The sequence below is a fragment of the Tripterygium wilfordii genome, chromosome 3 (genome assembly GCF_013401445.1).
Source record: "Tripterygium wilfordii isolate XIE 37 chromosome 3, ASM1340144v1, whole genome shotgun sequence".
In the NCBI taxonomy this organism is placed as follows: domain Eukaryota; kingdom Viridiplantae; phylum Streptophyta; class Magnoliopsida; order Celastrales; family Celastraceae; genus Tripterygium; species Tripterygium wilfordii.
In genome coordinates, this window is record NC_052234.1 from 12,674,357 (window position 1) to 12,693,149 (window position 18,793).

Here is an 18,793-nt window from a genome sequence, read left to right on the forward strand (position 1 = left end):
GTCAATCGCCATTCATCATCTTCTTCTACCGGAACGCCGCACTCCCCAGATATGAGAGAGAATTTTACTTTCTCGCAGTGACACCTCAAGCCGTAACAACAGCACTCTTATCGCCTACCATGTCTGCCCACTCTCCATAGCTTCCAATTGAAAGCATCTTCAGCATGCGTTCCCGATTTGCCCCTGAATTCCCTCTTTATTTTCATCTCTCCGCCACTCTCTCCAAGAGAAATACCTTAATCGGTGCCAACCACACCTCTTCCCGATTCTGCTCTCGCTAATCAAATCCCTTCGTTCTCTCTCTTATTAGATTTAGGAATTGTTAAGGAACAAAGGCAGAGCAGATAATTTTGTTTTTATTCTACTCTCATGGAGCATAACACGGGCAAGAACAGTTTTCTGAGGAATATTTTGGTGCGGGTGCTCCTATTTGGTGTTTTCATTATCGTCCTCCGTTTCGCATACGTTGTGACGATCACGGGAGAATCATGTGATCGTGGCGACTTTTGCTTCTTCTCTCTGCCGGAGGATCTCAACCTTGTAATCCCTTCCGTTGGCACCGGTGCAGCTTCTGCGATTGGCACCGCGAACAAAGCCGTCAGATCCACCTCGGTTGGTCCCTCTGGCGCTGATATCTACACTAGCAAGGACTGGATCAAGGCGGTCCAATTCTACTCCTCGATTTTTCAAGATCTGATTACCGAGGGTTACCTTGCTCCCACCTCGAAGTCCTTGTGCGTAGAGAGCGCATCCGGACAGGACGTGTTTTCGTTGAAGGAGATTGGAGTGGAGGACTCCGTTGGTATTTTCAAGAAGGCGTCGAAGCCTCTGGTCATTAAGGGTGAGGGGCATCGCATACCATTCGACAACAATACCTTCGATTTCATTTTCTGCGGTGGGGGAGCAATCAACAAGTCACCTCGGCCGGTAGCTGTTGCGGCTGAGATCGCAAGAACGCTCAAACCCGAAGGGTTTGTGGCGGTCCACGTGAGTGTTAATGATACGTATAGTCTCAATTCGTTTCTTGATTTGTTTCATTCTTTTAAATTGGTAAAATATTACGACATGGAGGGTTACGATTTGTCAATGGCTAATTTTAGAGAGATTGTATTGAAGAAAGAAGGTGATTTTGTTCTCGGCCATGGCCCAAAAGAAGGGGATAATAAGTGCTTAGTTCCTGCACATAAACGAGATTTGGTGCGGAAAGCAGAGCCTTTGATTTCAGAGGAGCCCTTGAAGCCTTGGATTACCTTAAAGAGAAATATAAAGAACGTAAAATATTTGCCGTCAATGGCAGATATTAGCTTTAAGAGTAGATATGTGTACATTGATGTTGGAGCTCGAAGTTATGGCTCTAGTGTTGGCAGTTGGTTCAAGAAGCAGTACCCAAAACAGAACCATACTTTTGTTGTGTATGCAATTGAGGCTGATAAGACCTTTCATGAACAGTACAAATTGAAAAAGGGCATTACATTGCTACCATATGCTGCATGGGTGAGAAATGAGACATTGTCTTTTGAGATAAATAGAGACCCCGGCAAAGAATTGATTGAGAAGGGCAGGGGAATGGGAAGAATTCAGCCAGTGAAAGCCTCGTTGCGCGGTAGCTCTGATGGTGAAGTGGATGAAATTTATGGTTTTGATTTTGCAGATTGGCTTAAGAATACAGTGGAAGAGAGGGACTTTGTGGTGATGAAAATGGATGTGGAAGGAACTGAATTTGATTTGATTCCAAGGTTATTCGAGACAGGTGCAATTTGCTTGATAGATGAAATTTTTCTAGAGTGCCATTACAATAGGTGGCAGAGGTGTTGTCCTGGTCAGAGGAGCCCAAAGTATGAGAAAACATATGGCCAATGCTTGGACCTGTTCAGTTCCCTCAGAGATATTGGAGTGCTAGTTCATCAGTGGTGGTGACTGGTAAAAATTCTCTAATTTTCATGTTAAAATTGAAAATTTCAAAAAAAAAGAAAAAAAGAGAAGAAGAAAAAACATAGATGTCAGTTTTCCCTCCTTTTTTACAGTCAAAGGTGACACTGTTGTATTGTCTAAAGATATTCCCCTTGTTTAGAAATTTATTATTTACTTCACAGTAGCAGTGGCCAAACGAAATTTTCTGTACTCGGGCTCCTTATTTGTGTATAAATATGTAGTTTATGCAGCCTACAATTAGAGATGAAAACAAAATCACAGTGTTACATATTTGTTCACGGTTGTTATTTTGCCACATGAGGCTTATTGAGGATGTGATTTCAGGGTACATTAGACAGCTTTACCTCTGAATTACTGTCTTGTGGAAGTCATGAGAATGTGCATTCTGGGCCGTGCTTTTATTATTTGAATTCATCTTTTCTTCATTTGTTTTCGAAACATTTGCAATTTTACTATTCAAGATACTAAAATGAAGTTTCAATATAATCTGACTTCCTTATTGCTTGGCATGGAGCTTTGAAGCATATATGAAATGAAATTTGCTTCTTGATTGGTACAACTCTTTGAAGGGTCTCTTGTGGGGCTGGTATTGCCGTCTTGTATCATTCACTGTACTTGTTGCATGTTGACTATGAGAGGAATCTATGATTGGTACATACCTGGTCTACATTATTTTTGTCCAGATTCAGTGTCGATTACGTAAGAAGCTGCAGTATCTATGATTTGGAGTCGTTCATTTTATGCTGCATTCAGGGAATTCGATCTACTGAACACCTCACGCATGGGCACGCGCCCTTGTTGATTGCGAAAGTCCTCCGGGAAGTGGAGATAAAATATTAGATCATTTAGAAGCATTTTATATTTGATGGTTTTTTTATATTGCGGAAGAAGTTTACAGAAATCAGATTAGAAGAGAAGATGTAGAGAGGATGAAGAAGAAGAGAGTAGTGGCTGAATTCTCTCTTATTCAACTTGCCTTCAACGGCTAACAAATATATACAGGAAAGAAAAAGTAACCAATGGTTACTGACAGGTGACATGAAAATTCAAAACATTTTAGTGTGCCGTTTTGTGCAATAAGACAATGCTTGAAATTGAGTTGGGCTGAAGCAAGACAAAAAGCCCATTTACACTGGACTCATATTAAAAGAGAGAAGCCCAACTTCATGAATCAAGAGCAAGCCCAACTTCATCTATCAGTATCGAATGAAGCTCCAGAAGGAAGCAGCTCTGGAAGAACACAACTCTGCTTCGATGAACCCATTCCCTGCTGCTGCCTGCTATCTTAACAATATTTCTATTTATATTTAGTTGTCTCCTTGTAAAGTTATGTAGGAGTAGGACACACCGAGTCTGTATATATAAAAAATCTAACGCTAGTTAGGGTTTGGCATTCTCACCATAAAATAAAAAGAATTTTGAAAATCAATTAATGCAACGAAAAATATGGACCAGCGACTTTTGCATAAATGAAAATTGCAGTTTCCGATAATAATTTAGTAATTTCGGAAAGAAAAATTTACAGCCGTCTCTCTTATTTTCTCAGCGTTCTTTTGACTATGCTTAGATATTACCAAGCGCGGATCACGCCGTCTTCTTCTGATGATTTTCTATTATTTTCTTGTCATCCTCATCCTCATCCAATAAAAACGTTTCTTTTTTCGGTTTTGTTATTGTCCTTTCGATTACGTGCTGGTTTAGTACACATAAATACCTGTGAACTTTGAATTCTCCTCTTTTGGGGGTTCATCATCATTTACGCATATGTGCCTTTTTGGGTGCATGATAAAGATCCCCCGTTTTCCTTCCTTTTCCCGCATGATTTTGCAGGAAAGTTCATTGGGACGGGATTGTATTTTGGTGGGTCTGGATTGGCATTTTTGTTGCCATTCCTAGGGGTCCAAACATGGGCGCCTGTTGCAGCAAAGAACCTCATTTTGGAGGCTTCATAGAGGATGATGCCGATGAGATCGAATATGGCGATGGTGAGGATGATGATTTGAGGAATGGAGATTGCGGGGCCCGAGTGAGGTTACAAGGATCTTCCAAGTACATATCCATGTATACCCAACAAGGAAGAAAAGGGGTCAACCAAGATGCCATGACTGTTTGGGAGGTACCATCAAAGTTGATTCTTAATGTTGAATGATCATTTAGAATACCTCTGATTCCTATATTTGCAGGTTTTTTTGGGCATTTAATGCATTTCTTTGTTGTTTATGTTGCATGGGTATTTAAATGTCGGCATTGTATGATGAGTTGATTCGTGCCAGCCGGCCTCTTCTCTGATATTTATTCGCCCTAAATTATTTATGTAGATAATCTTTTGTTCATGTGGTTGCAATTGTAATTCTGGGTGAGGATTATGATTTCTGGGGAATTATTTCTATTAGGTGGACAGCCATGATCTTAAAACTTATCATTTCCATTCCAGAAAGCAAGATATTGGCTAGCAAATCTTGAAAAAAAGAAGAAGCTTGGATGATATTGCATTGGATTTCTTTAGTTAATGACAGTCAATGCTATCCTGTGAAGTTCCTTGTTCATAAAATTTCACGATTAAGCTGTTCCGATGCAGTGATAATGATATTTCTGTCGAATTATGCTCCAGAATTTGAATGTGAGACTCTGAATTAGATAGGAAGTTTGTCCTACTTTTCCCCCTTTATGGACCCATTTATTTCCTATGATGTTGATGATTCAATTAATAAGCTGTGGTGTGTATCCATACGAGTTCCTTTTCCATCCATTTTGTATGGTTGGTTTTAGTATCCATCCTCCTTCCAATATTGCATTACCATTTTCCTGCATCAAACTAAAAACTTCCAGCTTGGTTCAGGACTTCACTGGCGAGAAAGGTATGTTCTTCTGTGGTGTGTTTGACGGTCATGGTCCCTTGGGTCACAAGGTCTCATGTTCTGTACGTGAAACTTTGCCCTCAAAGCTTTCTTCAGCAATCAAACCACCACAAGTTAATGACAGCAGAAATTGTGACGCTGATGGTTCTGTTAGAGATGATAATAAGGATGTCCCGTCCCTTTATCAATGGGAGGAGAATTTTATCGGATCCTTCGAGGAAATGGATGAAGAACTTAACTTTGATTGCAGCATTGATAGCTACTGTAGTGGCTCAACTGCTGTAACCATAGTAAAAAAGGTATTATAAAAGCATGAGAGTTATAATCTAGAGCACATTTATCTGAAAATTTGGAAAAAAATATTGTTGATTAATTTTGCTTCTCTTTTGTTGATTTCAATTTTCAAGGGAGACCTCTTGGTAATCGGCAACTTGGGGGATTCTCGTGCAGTTCTTTGCACGAGAGGTGAAGAAAACCAACTTGTTCCGGTCCAACTCACAGTTGATCTAAAACCAAATATTCAGAGTAACTATTTTCTCTTATATACACAAACATGGCCTAGCTCTGGATCCAAATAACATCTTTCTTTGTGATGCTATTAACTTAGGTGAAGCAGAAAGAATAAAGAATTGCAAAGGCAGAGTCTTCGCTATGGATAGAGAGCCAGATGTGTTCAGAATATGGATGCCTGATGACGATTATCCTGGCTTAGCTATGTCTAGATGCTTTGGAGATTTTTGCTTGAAAGATTATGGCCTCAACTCAATCCCTGAAGTTGCTATCAGAAAGCTTACGGACGATGATGAGTTTGTGGTTCTAGCAACCGACGGGGTAAGGATAAATTGAAGAATGCAAAAAAGGAAAAAGAAAGAGAGAGAGAGACTATTTATGTCAATGTGGTTTGAACATGTCGAAGTTACATTGAAGCAATTTTAACACTGGGGTTAATGTTTGGTCTTTCTATTTGGTATTATATCAACTTGAATTCATTTGAGGAAATTATTTTTGCAGGTGTGGGATGTATTGACAAACAATGAGGTGATAAAGATAGTTGCTTCTGCAAGGAGGAGATCCATGGCTGCTAAACTGTTAGTATGTCACGCCGTTCAAACTTGGAGAAGCAAATATCCTGGTTGCAGTGTTGACGACTGCACTGCTATATGTTTTTTCTTCAAGAGCCGACGTTTGTTAACTAAATCCTTGTCCGAAATACCTCCAGCCAGCGTTACTCACTCCCAGCTTGGTGACATAGCTTCCACTGAGGTTGCAGTTTATCGCAGCTGTAGATCCTTTAAAAGCGAGAGAGAACCCGAATCTCTAAATGACAAGATCGCTCTATCCTCCAAGGAAGGTGGTTGTCCTGTAGAAGAGGTGAATACAGTAGATTCAATCACAAAGCGCCCTAGAGTTCCTGGTGTTTTGACTCGGAGAAAAACGTTGAAGGATCTTGATGATGTGGAAGCTTCATGATGATCTCCTAAAATCTTGTATGAACTCTAATGGTATTTTATCTGGGATATTTGCATCTTTGAGAGTCTGTTCAATATAAAGAAACAGAAGCTCAAACATTGTTGTATCCCAAAAAGAAAAAATGAATTGTCAGTACTTGTACTATTTATTAGGAATCCAATGGAAAATTTGTAGTAAATTCGTATGTTCTTATCATCAAGTAGCACACACAGTAAAGTCTTGGCAAATACTAGTAGGCCTTATATCGTACCTCTCTTTCTCACTAGCTTCTTCTTTATATTGCATTTTTGACATGTAAACCAGATGTGAAGATCTCTCTGGGGTCTCAATCTTGTTTCTCCAGAAAAGACAGAATCATGCATGGCGGAGCATATAGTGTTTTTTTCTGTGGCAGATTCTGAAAATGCCGAAGCTTAATATACTGCAATGTTCTAAGTTGATGTACCAAATTAGACGCAACTGTTCCAATTCCATTTTCATTAGTCAATATGGTCAGTTTTTTGAAGCGCAATCTATGAAACAATACAAAGTGACGTTTCTTAGTTCTGCTGCAGAATTTGCAGCAGAAATGACTTCTTTCGTGTTTTGGATTGAGACAATGAAATAGTGAAGATAATGACATAACCTGTCATAGAATAACCAACCATTATTCAGGATTTTATGCTCGTGCGGGCCTGACGGCCCGAGTTTAGATTCATATCGAATGTTCAAAGGGCAAACTTATACAATGTTGTTTTTGGTTACCAAATTAAAACAAAGCATAATTCATCCTCCACCACGATAACAACTTTGGTTGAAGTCAATTTGCAGAAAAGTCTATAATTTTAAATCATTTGTAACTTATTTGAATGAAAATAGAGTAATGTTATGAATTATACATAATATAAAGTCATGGAAAGTGAAATATCTAAAACTGAATTGAATGCTAATTTCATGGTACATGGTCTCTCCTTGTCATATTTGAGACAAGTCCTTCCTGTCCAGTCTTCTTGCACTAATCTCGGCTTCAAGATACATTCTTATGAAGGCCACAAACAACACAACAGAAAAAAGGCTCCACCACAAAACTCCTCCATCAACTTTCTTCCTCTCCATTCCCACAATCTCCCCTTCTCTTCTTACTCGGCAAAGAACGAAAGAAAATCATTGTGGCAAGGCAAATCAGATTATGAATTCATCATCATTTACTGCAAATGTTACGCTAGGAACAAGAAATGTCACCATATTCTGCGAACCATTCACAAAGCTCGGAAAATATAGCTTGGGTGAAGATCTTACTCACTTTCCCCTTCAACTTTTGATGCTGCAGGTTGGTTTAGTAACTACCGTAACGATTTTTCTGCAGTTTTTCCTCCAGCCTTTTGGACAACCCAGTTTTGTCCCACAGGTCCTGGTAAGATCCGACATTCATCAAAATGACAAATCATTGATACTATGAACATCATATGTCATAATTTATGTTTGTTGACTGATTTGGAATAATCTGCCATTGCTGGTCTTTGTGCTTGCAGGGAGGGATTGCAGTTGGTCCATCGTTTTTAGCCCGCGATGAACGTTACAAGCGGAAGTTTTTTTCACCAAGAAGTGAGATTGTGCTTGATGTATGCGAAGCAATGGGATTCACCTTCTTTGTTTTCCTGCTCAGCGTGCGCCTGGATTTAACAATTCTCAAGAAATGTGGGAATCTTGCAGTTTTAATAGGCTTCACCTCCTTCATATTTCCATTAATAATAACCTTATTCGCTGCTCACTTGTTGAGGAGAATCGTTCAATTAGACGAAGAAGTTCAAAAGAGTCTCACAATTATTGCCACCCTTGTATCCACTACTTCTTTTCATGTAGTTCTTCATCTTCTCACGGATCTCAATCTTCTCAACTCTGAATTAGGCCGTCTCGCTCTCTCTTCTTCGATGATCAGTGGCTTTGTCAGTGGGATTTTTCTAATAATTACCCTTGCTTTGAAAGATGCTTTGGAGACCAGCGCAACATCAATGCTCTTAATGCAGTTAACCAAAGTTTCTATGATCCTAATTAGTGTTTTCATCCTCCGTCGAATAATGCTCTGGATGATGAGACGTACTCCTGATGGGAAACCATTGAAAGAATCATACACTATTGCAATCAATATAATGGTTCTAGTGTTTTCTCTATGGGGAGAATACACAGGACAACATTACTTCGTTGGACCAATAATTTTAGGCTTGGCAACACCAGAAGGCCCTCCAATGGGATCGAGTTTATCAGACAAGATTGGTTGCTTTGTCTCAGCTGTGCTCATGCCTTGTTATACCATTAATTTGGGCAGAAGGGTTGATACATTTCTTGTTAGCTTTCAGAATTTTGCAGTTATAGAGTTTCTGTTCGTTATATCTAGTACAGTGAAATTTGCAGCTGTCATGATTCCCTCAGTACTCTATTACAACATGCCTTTCTTGGATGGACTCGCCCTTGGTTTCCTCCTCAATTGCAAAGGCTTGGTTGATATACAAATTTTTGAACGAGCAAGGCAGGTCAAGGTAAAGAAAACTCCCAAGTATTGAACTGCTAGCTTGTATTGGATGGTTCTGAACATTTTATCTTTCAGTAACTAATTAAGAAGTATATTTTTGCAGGGTGTGGATACTGAGGTTTTCAGCATCATCGTCTTCTCCGCCTTGTTTCAGTCGGCCATTCTCACACCGTTGGTTAAAGCTGTGTATGATCCTTCAAGAAGATATGTGGCCTACACAAGACGCACCATTCAACACTGCAAGAGAAACACAGAGCTTCGAATCATCGCCTGTATTCACGAACAGGAAAATGTCCCAACACTTATCACAATCCTTGAAGCCTCCAATCCCACCAGAGAAAACCCAATTGGCGTCTATGTATTGAACCTGGAAGGACTTGTTGGAACCGCATTGCCTCTACTCATACAACACAACTACGAGTCCTCTTCACAACCCCACAAACAAACCAAAACTCATCACATTTTCAATGCCTTCCGACAGTATGAGTTTCGAAACCAAGGCCTTGTCATGGTCCAATGCTTCACAGCCATTGCACCTTCCACTACAATGCACGAAGATGTCTGCTCCATGGCACTAGAAAAATGTGCTTCCTTAGTTATTATTCCATTTCAAACCTACGATAGCCCCACAATTAGAACACTAAACAAAATGGTACTGCAAAAGGCACCTTGCTCTGTCTGTATACTCTTCGATCGCGGACAGTTTGGCGAATCCAGGTCCACGTTTACCGCTCAACTAACAACAAACGTTTGCATTATCTACTTAGGAGGTCCCGATGATCACGAGACACTAGCATTTGGTGCAAGAATGGCAGAGCATCCGAGTGTTAGGCTTACAGTGTTAAGGTTGGTAGCTATTAGACCACATTCGGGTGATTTGTTCGAGAAAAGGCGAGATTCAAACATAATCAATGACTTCAGGATTAGCAACAGGGATAATGATAATGTTGAGTACAGAGAGGAGAGTGTAACGGAAGGAGCGGACACGGCAAGGCTGCTGCGTTCGTGGGGTTATAACGATTATGATCTGGTCATGGTTGGAAGGAGACATGACAATGATTCGCCGTTACTGTCGGGATTATCAATGTGGAGTGAGATTGAGGAGCTTGGTGTAGTTGGAGACTTGTTAGCTTCTTCAGATTCTCAGTGTACGGCATCTGTACTTATAGTCCAGCAACAAGCTTCAGTTGTACAGGAAATGCTTCAAAGTTCAAAACATACAGTCCGGACTCCCTGAAGGGTTTAAATATTTTTTATCTTCCAGTTTGTTTGTTTTTTTTGGGTTCACTTGTTAGTATAGATCTTAAATGGTATATACAAATTCAGTTGTTATGATTTAACAAATCTTTTCATCGTCTCTACATCTAAATAGGGAAACGCTGCCGAGTTACCAAACTGAAACAAATTTTGACCAGTTGGTGATGAAAATGGAAAATGGCTCTCTTTCGGTAATGACATTGACATGTTATTATACTAACCCCTATGTCTCCTTCTTGCGAGCTTAGTTGTTGAAATTATCTGTCCAAACACACTAGCAATGTTGTCATCTTCGAGTTTATCGGTTCATTGTAGATACATCGGGCCAACAAGATTTGTTCTTCGTGGATGGTCTCCAACGATACTTGAGCTCATAAAATGCGTTGTTAATATGAGAGGATAAGAACTTTGCTTATAAGATATTCGGCTGAGTTTTTTTTTTTTTTTATCAAGCACACCAACATAGATTACACACCACACCATGATAGACCAAAAAAATGATTTGGAGGATCATGACCGTTATGCAATCAGCATTGAAACTCCGAAAAAAAATGCGTGGGAATGCTGCCCGAAAGCTTCAAAGCAGCTGCCCATTTGGCGAAAACATCCGCCCAGGCATTTTGTTGACTGTTAATCTTCACAACACTCCATTTCTGAATGCGATTCAATTTAATACTTGTGTCCTCAATCAAATTCTCAATAGCCCAATTGGAAACCTACTCAGGTCGAGCAACTGCATTAACGACAGACATATATGGGATTATATTGTTTACAGTAGTGGTGACCATTCCTGGAAATGGTATCTACCATTATCTGAAAACAATCAACAACATGTCAGACCCGTTGAAGTTCCTTATGGGATTGCGTGCCTCAATTTGGGCCGAGCTCATTCAACATGATTGAAACATATCAATCGGCCCAGCACATGCCATCGGCCTAATAGAAATCCGAGGCCCATTTAAATACTGCATGAGCATTTTTATTAGCTTTCCGTTGACGAATACTATTGAGATTTGGGATTTGAGCCCCACTAAAACACAAACGTTGTTGATTTACTGGACATATAACGTAATCCTCTAAGTAGGATTGAATGATTGATTGATATAATCATCGCTAAACTGATTAAATCTCGTATCAATATCAATAAATGTTGTTACAGTAACCAATTATAATTCGTCTTAATTGATATAATTCCTTTAATAGAATGTCAAAAAAATCAACTCTTCCACATCAGTGCGAGTTTGACCCCCCACGCACGCCGCCTCATACGCCAGAAATTTAGTTTTGCATAAAACATGTCGTCGTCATTTCGATTAATTAAGGAAACAAATATCAATAATTATTAGGAAACGTTATGATTAGAGGTAATAAATTGGTGGGTGCCCGGCTGTAATGTATTTTATAGGTAATAAAAAATTTTATTTTCATTTTTAAAAATCATAAATATGTAGTATTTTTCATAAGGAATCCAACGGTATATTTTTTATTTGAAACAAAAATCAAATTCATCGTGATCAAAACATTGAATATTTTGAGTTTATATCCGATGGTCTAGAATTGTTGTGTCTTTTTCATGTTGAATTTGATTTTTGTTTCTAACAAAAAATATATCGTTGTGTTCGTTGCGATAAACACTACATATTTATGATTTTTAAAAATAAAAATAAAAATTTTTAATGTCAAAAAAGTATATTACAGTGGGGTCTGCTGTAAAAAAATTACGGCAGACCCCGGGCTTCCTAAATTGGTAGTGTTGGTATCAAACTATATGATCTCTTGAATCAAAAACATAGCTCAACATCAAGCCAAGTTGGATAACAAGTTCTCTCAAGAACAAAATCCGATTACCAATAAGAAAAGCACTTTTCGTACTTGTATATATATACATGTACTCGTCTCAAATTTTCTACTTTGTTTTCTCTGAACAGTTTCCATAGCGTTTATTGCTTCTTGGTTTTCTCTCTTTCACGTACAGTCTCATTGGTTAGGTTCTTTGTGAGAGAATATGGCTGGAGGAGGAGGTGTAGTGATTGCCAGAGGAGGTAGGGAGTATGCAGGAAGGCTAACACCTTTCGTCCTCGCAACATGTATTGTTGCGGCCATGGGAGGTCTTATCTTCGGATACGACATCGGAATTTCAGGTTCGTAATTAATACCAACACTGCAAAATTTTATTCTATCTTTCTGGGTTTTATTCTTCTTGTTCTTGATCTGCCATGGTAGCATGTGGAACTCTGTTATGTTATTATCAATCTATCATACTGATATTGTCAAAAACATCTGTTCAATTACTTAATCATTCTTTAACATTCTGTTTGTGTACTAAACTCGATCAATATATGGAATTTGAGATATTTAATACAAAAACACTGGAAATTTTAGTAGATTTTCCCGTTTTGTTCCTATAGTTTTCGCATGCGAAACCCTGTTAATTATTTACAACTTGGTCTAATACTCTGTATGTGGCATTATTGATTAATTTATGGACTTTGTAGGCGGTGTTACGTCTATGCCATCCTTCCTGAGCAAGTTCTTCCCTTCTGTGTACCGGAAGCAGCAAGAAGAATCGACGACGAACCAGTACTGTCAGTACAATAGCCAAACACTAACCATGTTCACGTCGTCTCTCTACTTGGCTGCTCTTGCATCATCACTAGTAGCATCGACTATTACACGTAAATTTGGACGAAAATTATCAATGCTGTTTGGTGGTTTACTCTTCTTTGCTGGAGCTCTTGTTAATGGTTTTGCAAAAGCTGTTTGGATGCTAATACTGGGTCGACTTTTACTCGGTTTCGGTATTGGTTTTGCCAATCAAGCCGTGCCTCTCTACCTCTCCGAGATGGCTCCGTGTAAATACAGAGGTGCATTTAATAATGGATTCCAGTTATCAATCACAGTTGGTATTTTGATGGCCAATGTGTTGAACTATTTCTTCGCAAAAATTAAGGGCGGTTGGGGCTGGCGTTTGAGTTTGGGTGGTGCCATGGTCCCTGCACTTATCATCACAATTGGATCTTTAATCCTCCCGGACACTCCTAACTCTATGATTGAACGCAACCAGCACGATGAGGCTAAAGAGAAACTCAAGAAGATTCGTGGCGTTGAAGACGTTGATGAGGAATTCAACGATCTTGTTAATGCGAGTATTGCATCAAAGAAAGTGGAAGATCCTTGGAGAAAATTGTTGCAGAGGAAGTACAGACCACACCTCTCTATGGCTATATTGATTCCATTCTTTCAACAATTCACTGGAATCAATGTGATTATGTTCTATGCGCCTGTTCTGTTCAATACAATTGGATTTGGAAACAATGCTTCGCTCATGTCTGCTGTGATCACTGGTTTGGTTAACGCGTCTGCAACTTTGGTCTCAATTTGCAGAGTTGATAAGTGGGGTAGGAGGAAACTTTTCTTAGAGGGTGGAGCTCAGATGTTTGTTTGTCAAATCGTCGTCGCAGTCTGCATTGCCGTTAAATTTGGAGTGGATGGTAATCCTGGTGTTTTGCCACAGTGGTATGCAATTCTTGTGGTGTTTTTCATATGCGTGTATGTGGCTGGATTTGCGTGGTCATGGGGTCCGTTAGGTTGGTTGGTGCCTAGTGAAATTTTCCCACTGGAAATCAGATCAGCTGCTCAGAGTCTTAATGTCGCAGTCAACATGGTTTTCACATTTGTGGTTGCTCAGATCTTCTTAACAATGCTTTGCCACTTGAAGTTTGGTTTGTTCATCTTCTTTGCCGTCTTTGTGGTCGTGATGTCTGCCTTTGTGTACTTCTTCCTGCCTGAGACAAGAGGTATTCCGATTGAAGAGATGAGCCAGGTATGGAGGAGGCATTGGTATTGGTCGCGGTTTGTGATTGATGATTGCGCAAACGGAGACGTTGAGATGGGGAAGGCGAATGGAAGTTCAACAATCGTATGATCGAAGCTCCATTAGCTTATAGCTTTTGATATTTTCAGTTCAAGTTTCAGTTTTTTAATAGGAGGTAGTTTTAGCTTTTGATATTTTGTATACAGTCTATATATTTCTTCGCTTTCAGTGTTGGTTTTTCTCAGCTTTTATATGTAGTAATGAATGATTATCTCAGCTTTTAAAGTTTTGGTTTTTACTGATTAGTAAGTCACGAATTACACGTGAAAGAAAAAACATTCTGACAAGGGTAAGCCCAAAAACGTGAAAGAATAATTAGAGTTCACTTTATTGAATCACAAGTCACACATAACCCAGTGGACCGAAACAGCCCATGGAGTCATGGGTCATTTAAAATTTGGGTTTGAGAATCAATCCCAGGTTAAGCTGGAAGATAAACCAACAAGTTTCAAAACTTATTTTTAAACTCAGTAGATAAACGAGTTGAGCTTGAACAAGAGTGCATTCGGTTATGTTCATGAAGAGCCTCGGTTAAGTGCTTAGTGGTTCGTGAAAAAACTTGTTTAAAATATATTATTAAGCTTACTCTTTTGATTAATTTGCTCACGAACAAGTTTGATAAGTAACTCGTGAACATGCTCGTTATTAACTTTACAAAAACGTGCGCAAACTCCTTTATATTAATCAAACTAAGCTTAACTAACCTTTTTCTTCATCAGAGTAGATATTGTAAATTTTAAGGGACGACGCAACCTCAAATTCCCCGAGAACAGAGGCCCAGACCATCCTCCTTTCTACAGGATTTGCGAAAACCATATTCGTACCAAAAGTGACACCGACAAATCAGAGAGAATCAAATCATTCAATGTATAGTCGCTTTTTTACACAACCTCACACACGTTATGACGCAGGACCCGTGACTCTCTGCTCTTTTCACCGTTTGAGTTACTCATCACCACATCATCAAAGTTAAAACCTTACACAACCAGGTACAGAGTCCACCCACCCAACCAATTTTTTGCTTTTTCAGAAAAGCCAAATACACAAAGAGGACCGATCATTGAACTTCCAAACAGATTTTGCATTCATCCCGGCAGAAACTCCCATTTCAGGTCCAAAGACAGGCCAGACACAGATTGCCGTTTCTCACCATTTCATCATCAGCAGCAGAGCGTAGATCCACTTTTTTCAGATACCCACAATACCACAAGACAAAACAAAAGATCTCTTCCTTATGTTGTGTGATTGATCCCTAATTTTCACGTCCTATTCTGGATGATTCAGAGACTCGTCAGGCAAAAAGCCAAGAAGAGTGAACTTTTTCACATCTTTCTATATATTAATTAAGCCATATAATAACCGCAGTACCATCAGTTCTTATACATAATACCAATTACTAGTTTTACTAACATTAACACCAACAAACTTGAACCAAATTAGATGAAAACACATACAAAGGACCACCCAGAACACAGTGTTTAGTTAATGAAACTCTTGAACTCCTAGTTAAGCTAAACAACAGTAGATTTTCGGACAAAGTAGCGGTATGCGGCCACCTTTTTCCTCCTGGAGGCAGAGTTGTCCACACAGAGAACCATTTTTCCTGCTTCTTTAGATGTGAAGGAGTTGTGAACTGCTTCCTCTGATGGACCCATTTTCCTTTGCTTCTCCACTGCTATGGTGTAACTACCCTCTGAATTGGGCACAAATTCAGCACTGTATTCCAAGTCCCATCCACCCACCACTATGTCCCATGTTATAGTCGCACCAGCCTAAATTACCCACATCGATATTATTAGAAATTCTCACAACCCATTTCAACTCAACACAAACAATATAAAAAAATTGCAAGAAAAAGAAGATAAACGTTAAAGTTCTAAAAGAGGGTGGTGATTTCATGGCAATTGCAGAAAAAGCTGGAAAATAAAGGAAAGTAGTGTGGTTCAATAAAGGTGCACAAGAGTGAACCTCAATGCCTTCAATTTGAATGTTCACTCTCTCTCCTCCTTTGACAGTGAACTCACTACTCAGAGGCTGGTTTGGGTGGGCCATTCTCTAAATCGCTGGTTCGACTCAGTCCACCATACTGGACTGGAACGTCCTCTGGCCTGATAAATCTGGCAACAAACATAAAAAGCCATTGCGCTTAAGCAACTTAAAATGGCATATATATTGTAAAGGGTAGAAACTAAATTAACCAGAACAAACAAGGAAACAAATAACCCAAAAGAAACCACAAAATCCAACCAACAAATCAGTAATCGAACGAAGGAAATCAACCCATTTGAAACTCACTTGTACAAAGTCTCGGTAACATTTCCTTCCCTGGAGATCACAAACTTGCTCTTGGTCCTCTGAGTTAAGAAGGGACTGAACATTGAATATATGACGCTGAAGTACCATGGTACATTGATGAAGATCTAGTCCAAAAGAAACAGAAACAGAAACAAAAACAAAATAGTACATAAGACCGAGCTCAGTCTACCAAAATAAGCAAATCGGGAACCAAAGTAGTATTCACCTTACGAGCCACCATTTCAGGGTAATTATCCTGAAACAGAGAGAGAATGTGATTTGAAGCAACCCTGAGTTCTCGTTTGGGCATGTCTTTAAGATCAGTAACCTGAATAATGGAGTTAATTCCACCAGGCTTAAAGTGCAATAGCTTAATCCCTCTCTCAAGAACCTTAACTCTCCATCTCAAAAACTTCTTCAGCTTCTCTTCGTCCCCAAAAATCCTCTCATACATCTCTTTATCCCTAAAAACCCCATAAGCATTGTAACATATAGGGTGTCCTTCCTTGTCATAACCGTGCATATAAGCCACAACACCTTCCAACTCCTTAAACCCTAAATCCTCCTCTACGACGCAGTCTGCCCCAAATTCCTTCCTCCAACCCAAACACTTCACGAGCATATTATACGAGTCCAGGACCCTGAAATCCCGGGCTCGCAAGAACTTTAACAGTATCACATCGGCCTTTTCGTCGCCGTTCAAGAGAGGAATCCCCCACATTGAGCACTCAGTGGGCTCAGAAGAGGCAGCCAGCTTCTCTTTCAGCTCTTGAAGTGATTTCTTTTCGGCGGGCTTGAGATGGGATATGAAGTAGGTGTCTTCTTTGAAGGAAGGAGTGCGAATTGTGGCTGATTCCATTAAGGTAGTGACGAAGTTCTTCTTGGAAGGTTTTGGTGAGGCTTCTGGTAATGGGTCTGGGTACAGAGACTGCTGGATTGAGATAGGCGATGCTGAATCCATTTTTGAGAAAGACCCAGATGGAATCTCTTCAACAAAATGCACAATGTGAAGAGTTTGATAGTATGTTTGTAGAGTGGAGGGTGAAGTGCACGGAAAGCACTACTTTCGATTCTCTGTCTTGCAGAATCGTTGTCGAGTAGAAGACGAAAGAAGCCTCACCGGAGGAAACAACAAAACAGTTTAGGACCAAAGTGTGATACAACTGACAAATAGAAACGCAGATTAAGTCTCACCAAGAAAGAGAAAGTGCTTCGAATCGCGTGAGTGAAGCCGCGGTTTTGATTTGAATTAGACTGAAATCGGCTTTAAATCAAAAATCCGAATTTGAGCTGTGGCGCGTTAACACACGCGAGTGCCATCGGTGTGTTTTGCACCTGCAAGGCATTGGTTTTAACTCGAACGTACTGTACTCGGATAAAAATGTTTTTGGTCAAGCGATCCATTTCGATATATTATTACAAGAATAATGATTGAGAATTTTAAAAGTGATCCTTACTTAATGTAAAATGTGTTTTATAACTATGTTTTTAATCAATAATTATTTTAATATTATATAGATTTGATAAACTTTTAAGGATTAAATTTTGAAGGTCTCTAATATTATTTAATTTTCATTATAAACATAAAAATTTTTATCAATAAATATAATAATATATTTATATTATTAACTGATATCAATAAAAGATATCAAATTTCACCCTTTCTCGTCTCAATGTTTTTATTGATGCGTCAAATATTTTTAAAACTCGTATCACTTTGCCACTTGAGCTAGAAATAAAACACCTTTGGACCCAATCATTCAAGAACTAAGTCGACCGAGCCGAGCCGATTATAAGTAGTTTTGTATGTACGGATTAGAGAAACAAAGAGATGCCTTGTAGCGGAGGTGATAATAATTGAAGGGGCAAAGGGGTCCAAACGAGGGCCCCACAGTACCTGCCACTTTTTCTCGTTCTTTGGTGGGGTCCACTCTGCGTTAACACGCCTTCCAAACTCGAATTTCGGGAGCCAAGCAGTGTTTTTTATGTATGAGTTTGACAGTATGTTACAATTGTATAAAAATAACGCAAATGAATTCTTGATTAGATAAAAGGTAAGGTAAAAAAGGGTTGAAAACTTGAACTGAATGGCAAACGTTTATACTAAGTAAAGAAATATTAAGTTGGTTTATGATTGTTAATTAGGAAACTATTGTTTACTTGTCAAGTGTCTAATTGTTCTGGTCAGGTGGTCCTTGAAGCTAGTGCACTCTCTATTTGTATCTTTCACTTTTTTCCTAATTGCATGCTTTTCTTGGATGTTTTTGCCTTAAAGAAATACCGGATGTTCATGAAAGATTTTGGTAAAAGCTGGTCCAATTTATACTCTAGTGTTTGTATCATGCTATGTTCTCTTTGGTGATAGAGACCAAAGACCCAAAAAAAAAATAAAGGCTTCTAAATGCAAACATAATTATGCTAAATTGTCCATTATATGTCCATGTATTAAACTTAAGCAAATCATTAAACTTATGGTTTAAGTATTAGCCAAATGGGTATACTTAATCATAACTACAGAACTAGTTAATTTTTCTTGGCAATCTATGCAACAAAAGACAACAAAATTGTGACAAGACCCAAGCCTCAGTTGGAAAAATC

At 39.1% G+C, this 18,793-nt stretch overlaps 5 protein-coding genes across 5 annotated transcripts; 4 read left to right on the plus strand and 1 right to left on the minus strand.

Moving 5' to 3' along the window:
- The first annotated feature begins 9 nt into the window (after positions 1 to 9).
- Positions 10 to 2,205, plus strand: LOC119993749. Its single transcript, XM_038840975.1, has one exon. It carries the CDS (start codon positions 370 to 372, stop codon positions 1,915 to 1,917), a length of 1,548 nt encoding a protein of 515 aa, XP_038696903.1. The 5' UTR covers positions 10 to 369; the 3' UTR covers positions 1,918 to 2,205.
- Positions 2,206 to 3,583: 1,378 nt separating this feature from the next.
- LOC119993759 (probable protein phosphatase 2C 65) lies at positions 3,584 to 6,453 on the plus strand. Its single transcript, XM_038840986.1, has 5 exons — positions 3,584 to 4,048; positions 4,772 to 5,089; positions 5,198 to 5,315; positions 5,398 to 5,621; positions 5,802 to 6,453. Exons 1-5 carry the CDS (start codon positions 3,839 to 3,841, stop codon positions 6,258 to 6,260), a joined length of 1,329 nt encoding a protein of 442 aa, XP_038696914.1. The 5' UTR covers positions 3,584 to 3,838; the 3' UTR covers positions 6,261 to 6,453.
- A 698-nt stretch (positions 6,454 to 7,151) lies between these two features.
- Positions 7,152 to 10,006, plus strand: LOC119995668 (cation/H(+) antiporter 27). Its single transcript, XM_038842169.1, has 4 exons — positions 7,152 to 7,196; positions 7,288 to 7,653; positions 7,772 to 8,776; positions 8,873 to 10,006. Exons 1-4 carry the CDS (start codon positions 7,152 to 7,154, stop codon positions 10,004 to 10,006), a joined length of 2,550 nt encoding a protein of 849 aa, XP_038698097.1.
- Positions 10,007 to 11,806: 1,800 nt separating this feature from the next.
- LOC119993740 (sugar transport protein 1-like) lies at positions 11,807 to 14,132 on the plus strand. The gene is made up of 2 exons (XM_038840963.1): positions 11,807 to 12,167; positions 12,522 to 14,132. The coding sequence occupies exons 1-2, from the start codon at positions 12,032 to 12,034 to the stop codon at positions 13,949 to 13,951; spliced, it is 1,566 nt and encodes a 521-aa protein (XP_038696891.1). The 5' UTR covers positions 11,807 to 12,031; the 3' UTR covers positions 13,952 to 14,132.
- A 1,062-nt stretch (positions 14,133 to 15,194) lies between these two features.
- LOC119993769 (patellin-6-like) lies at positions 15,195 to 17,528 on the minus strand. The gene is given in 5 exon segments (XM_038840997.1): positions 15,195 to 15,672; positions 15,869 to 15,925; positions 15,927 to 16,017; positions 16,196 to 16,320; positions 16,422 to 17,528. Coding segments are annotated over 5 exon segments (1,269 nt in total). The 5' UTR covers positions 17,157 to 17,528; the 3' UTR covers positions 15,195 to 15,411.
- Between the last annotated feature and the right edge of the window lie 1,265 nt (positions 17,529 to 18,793).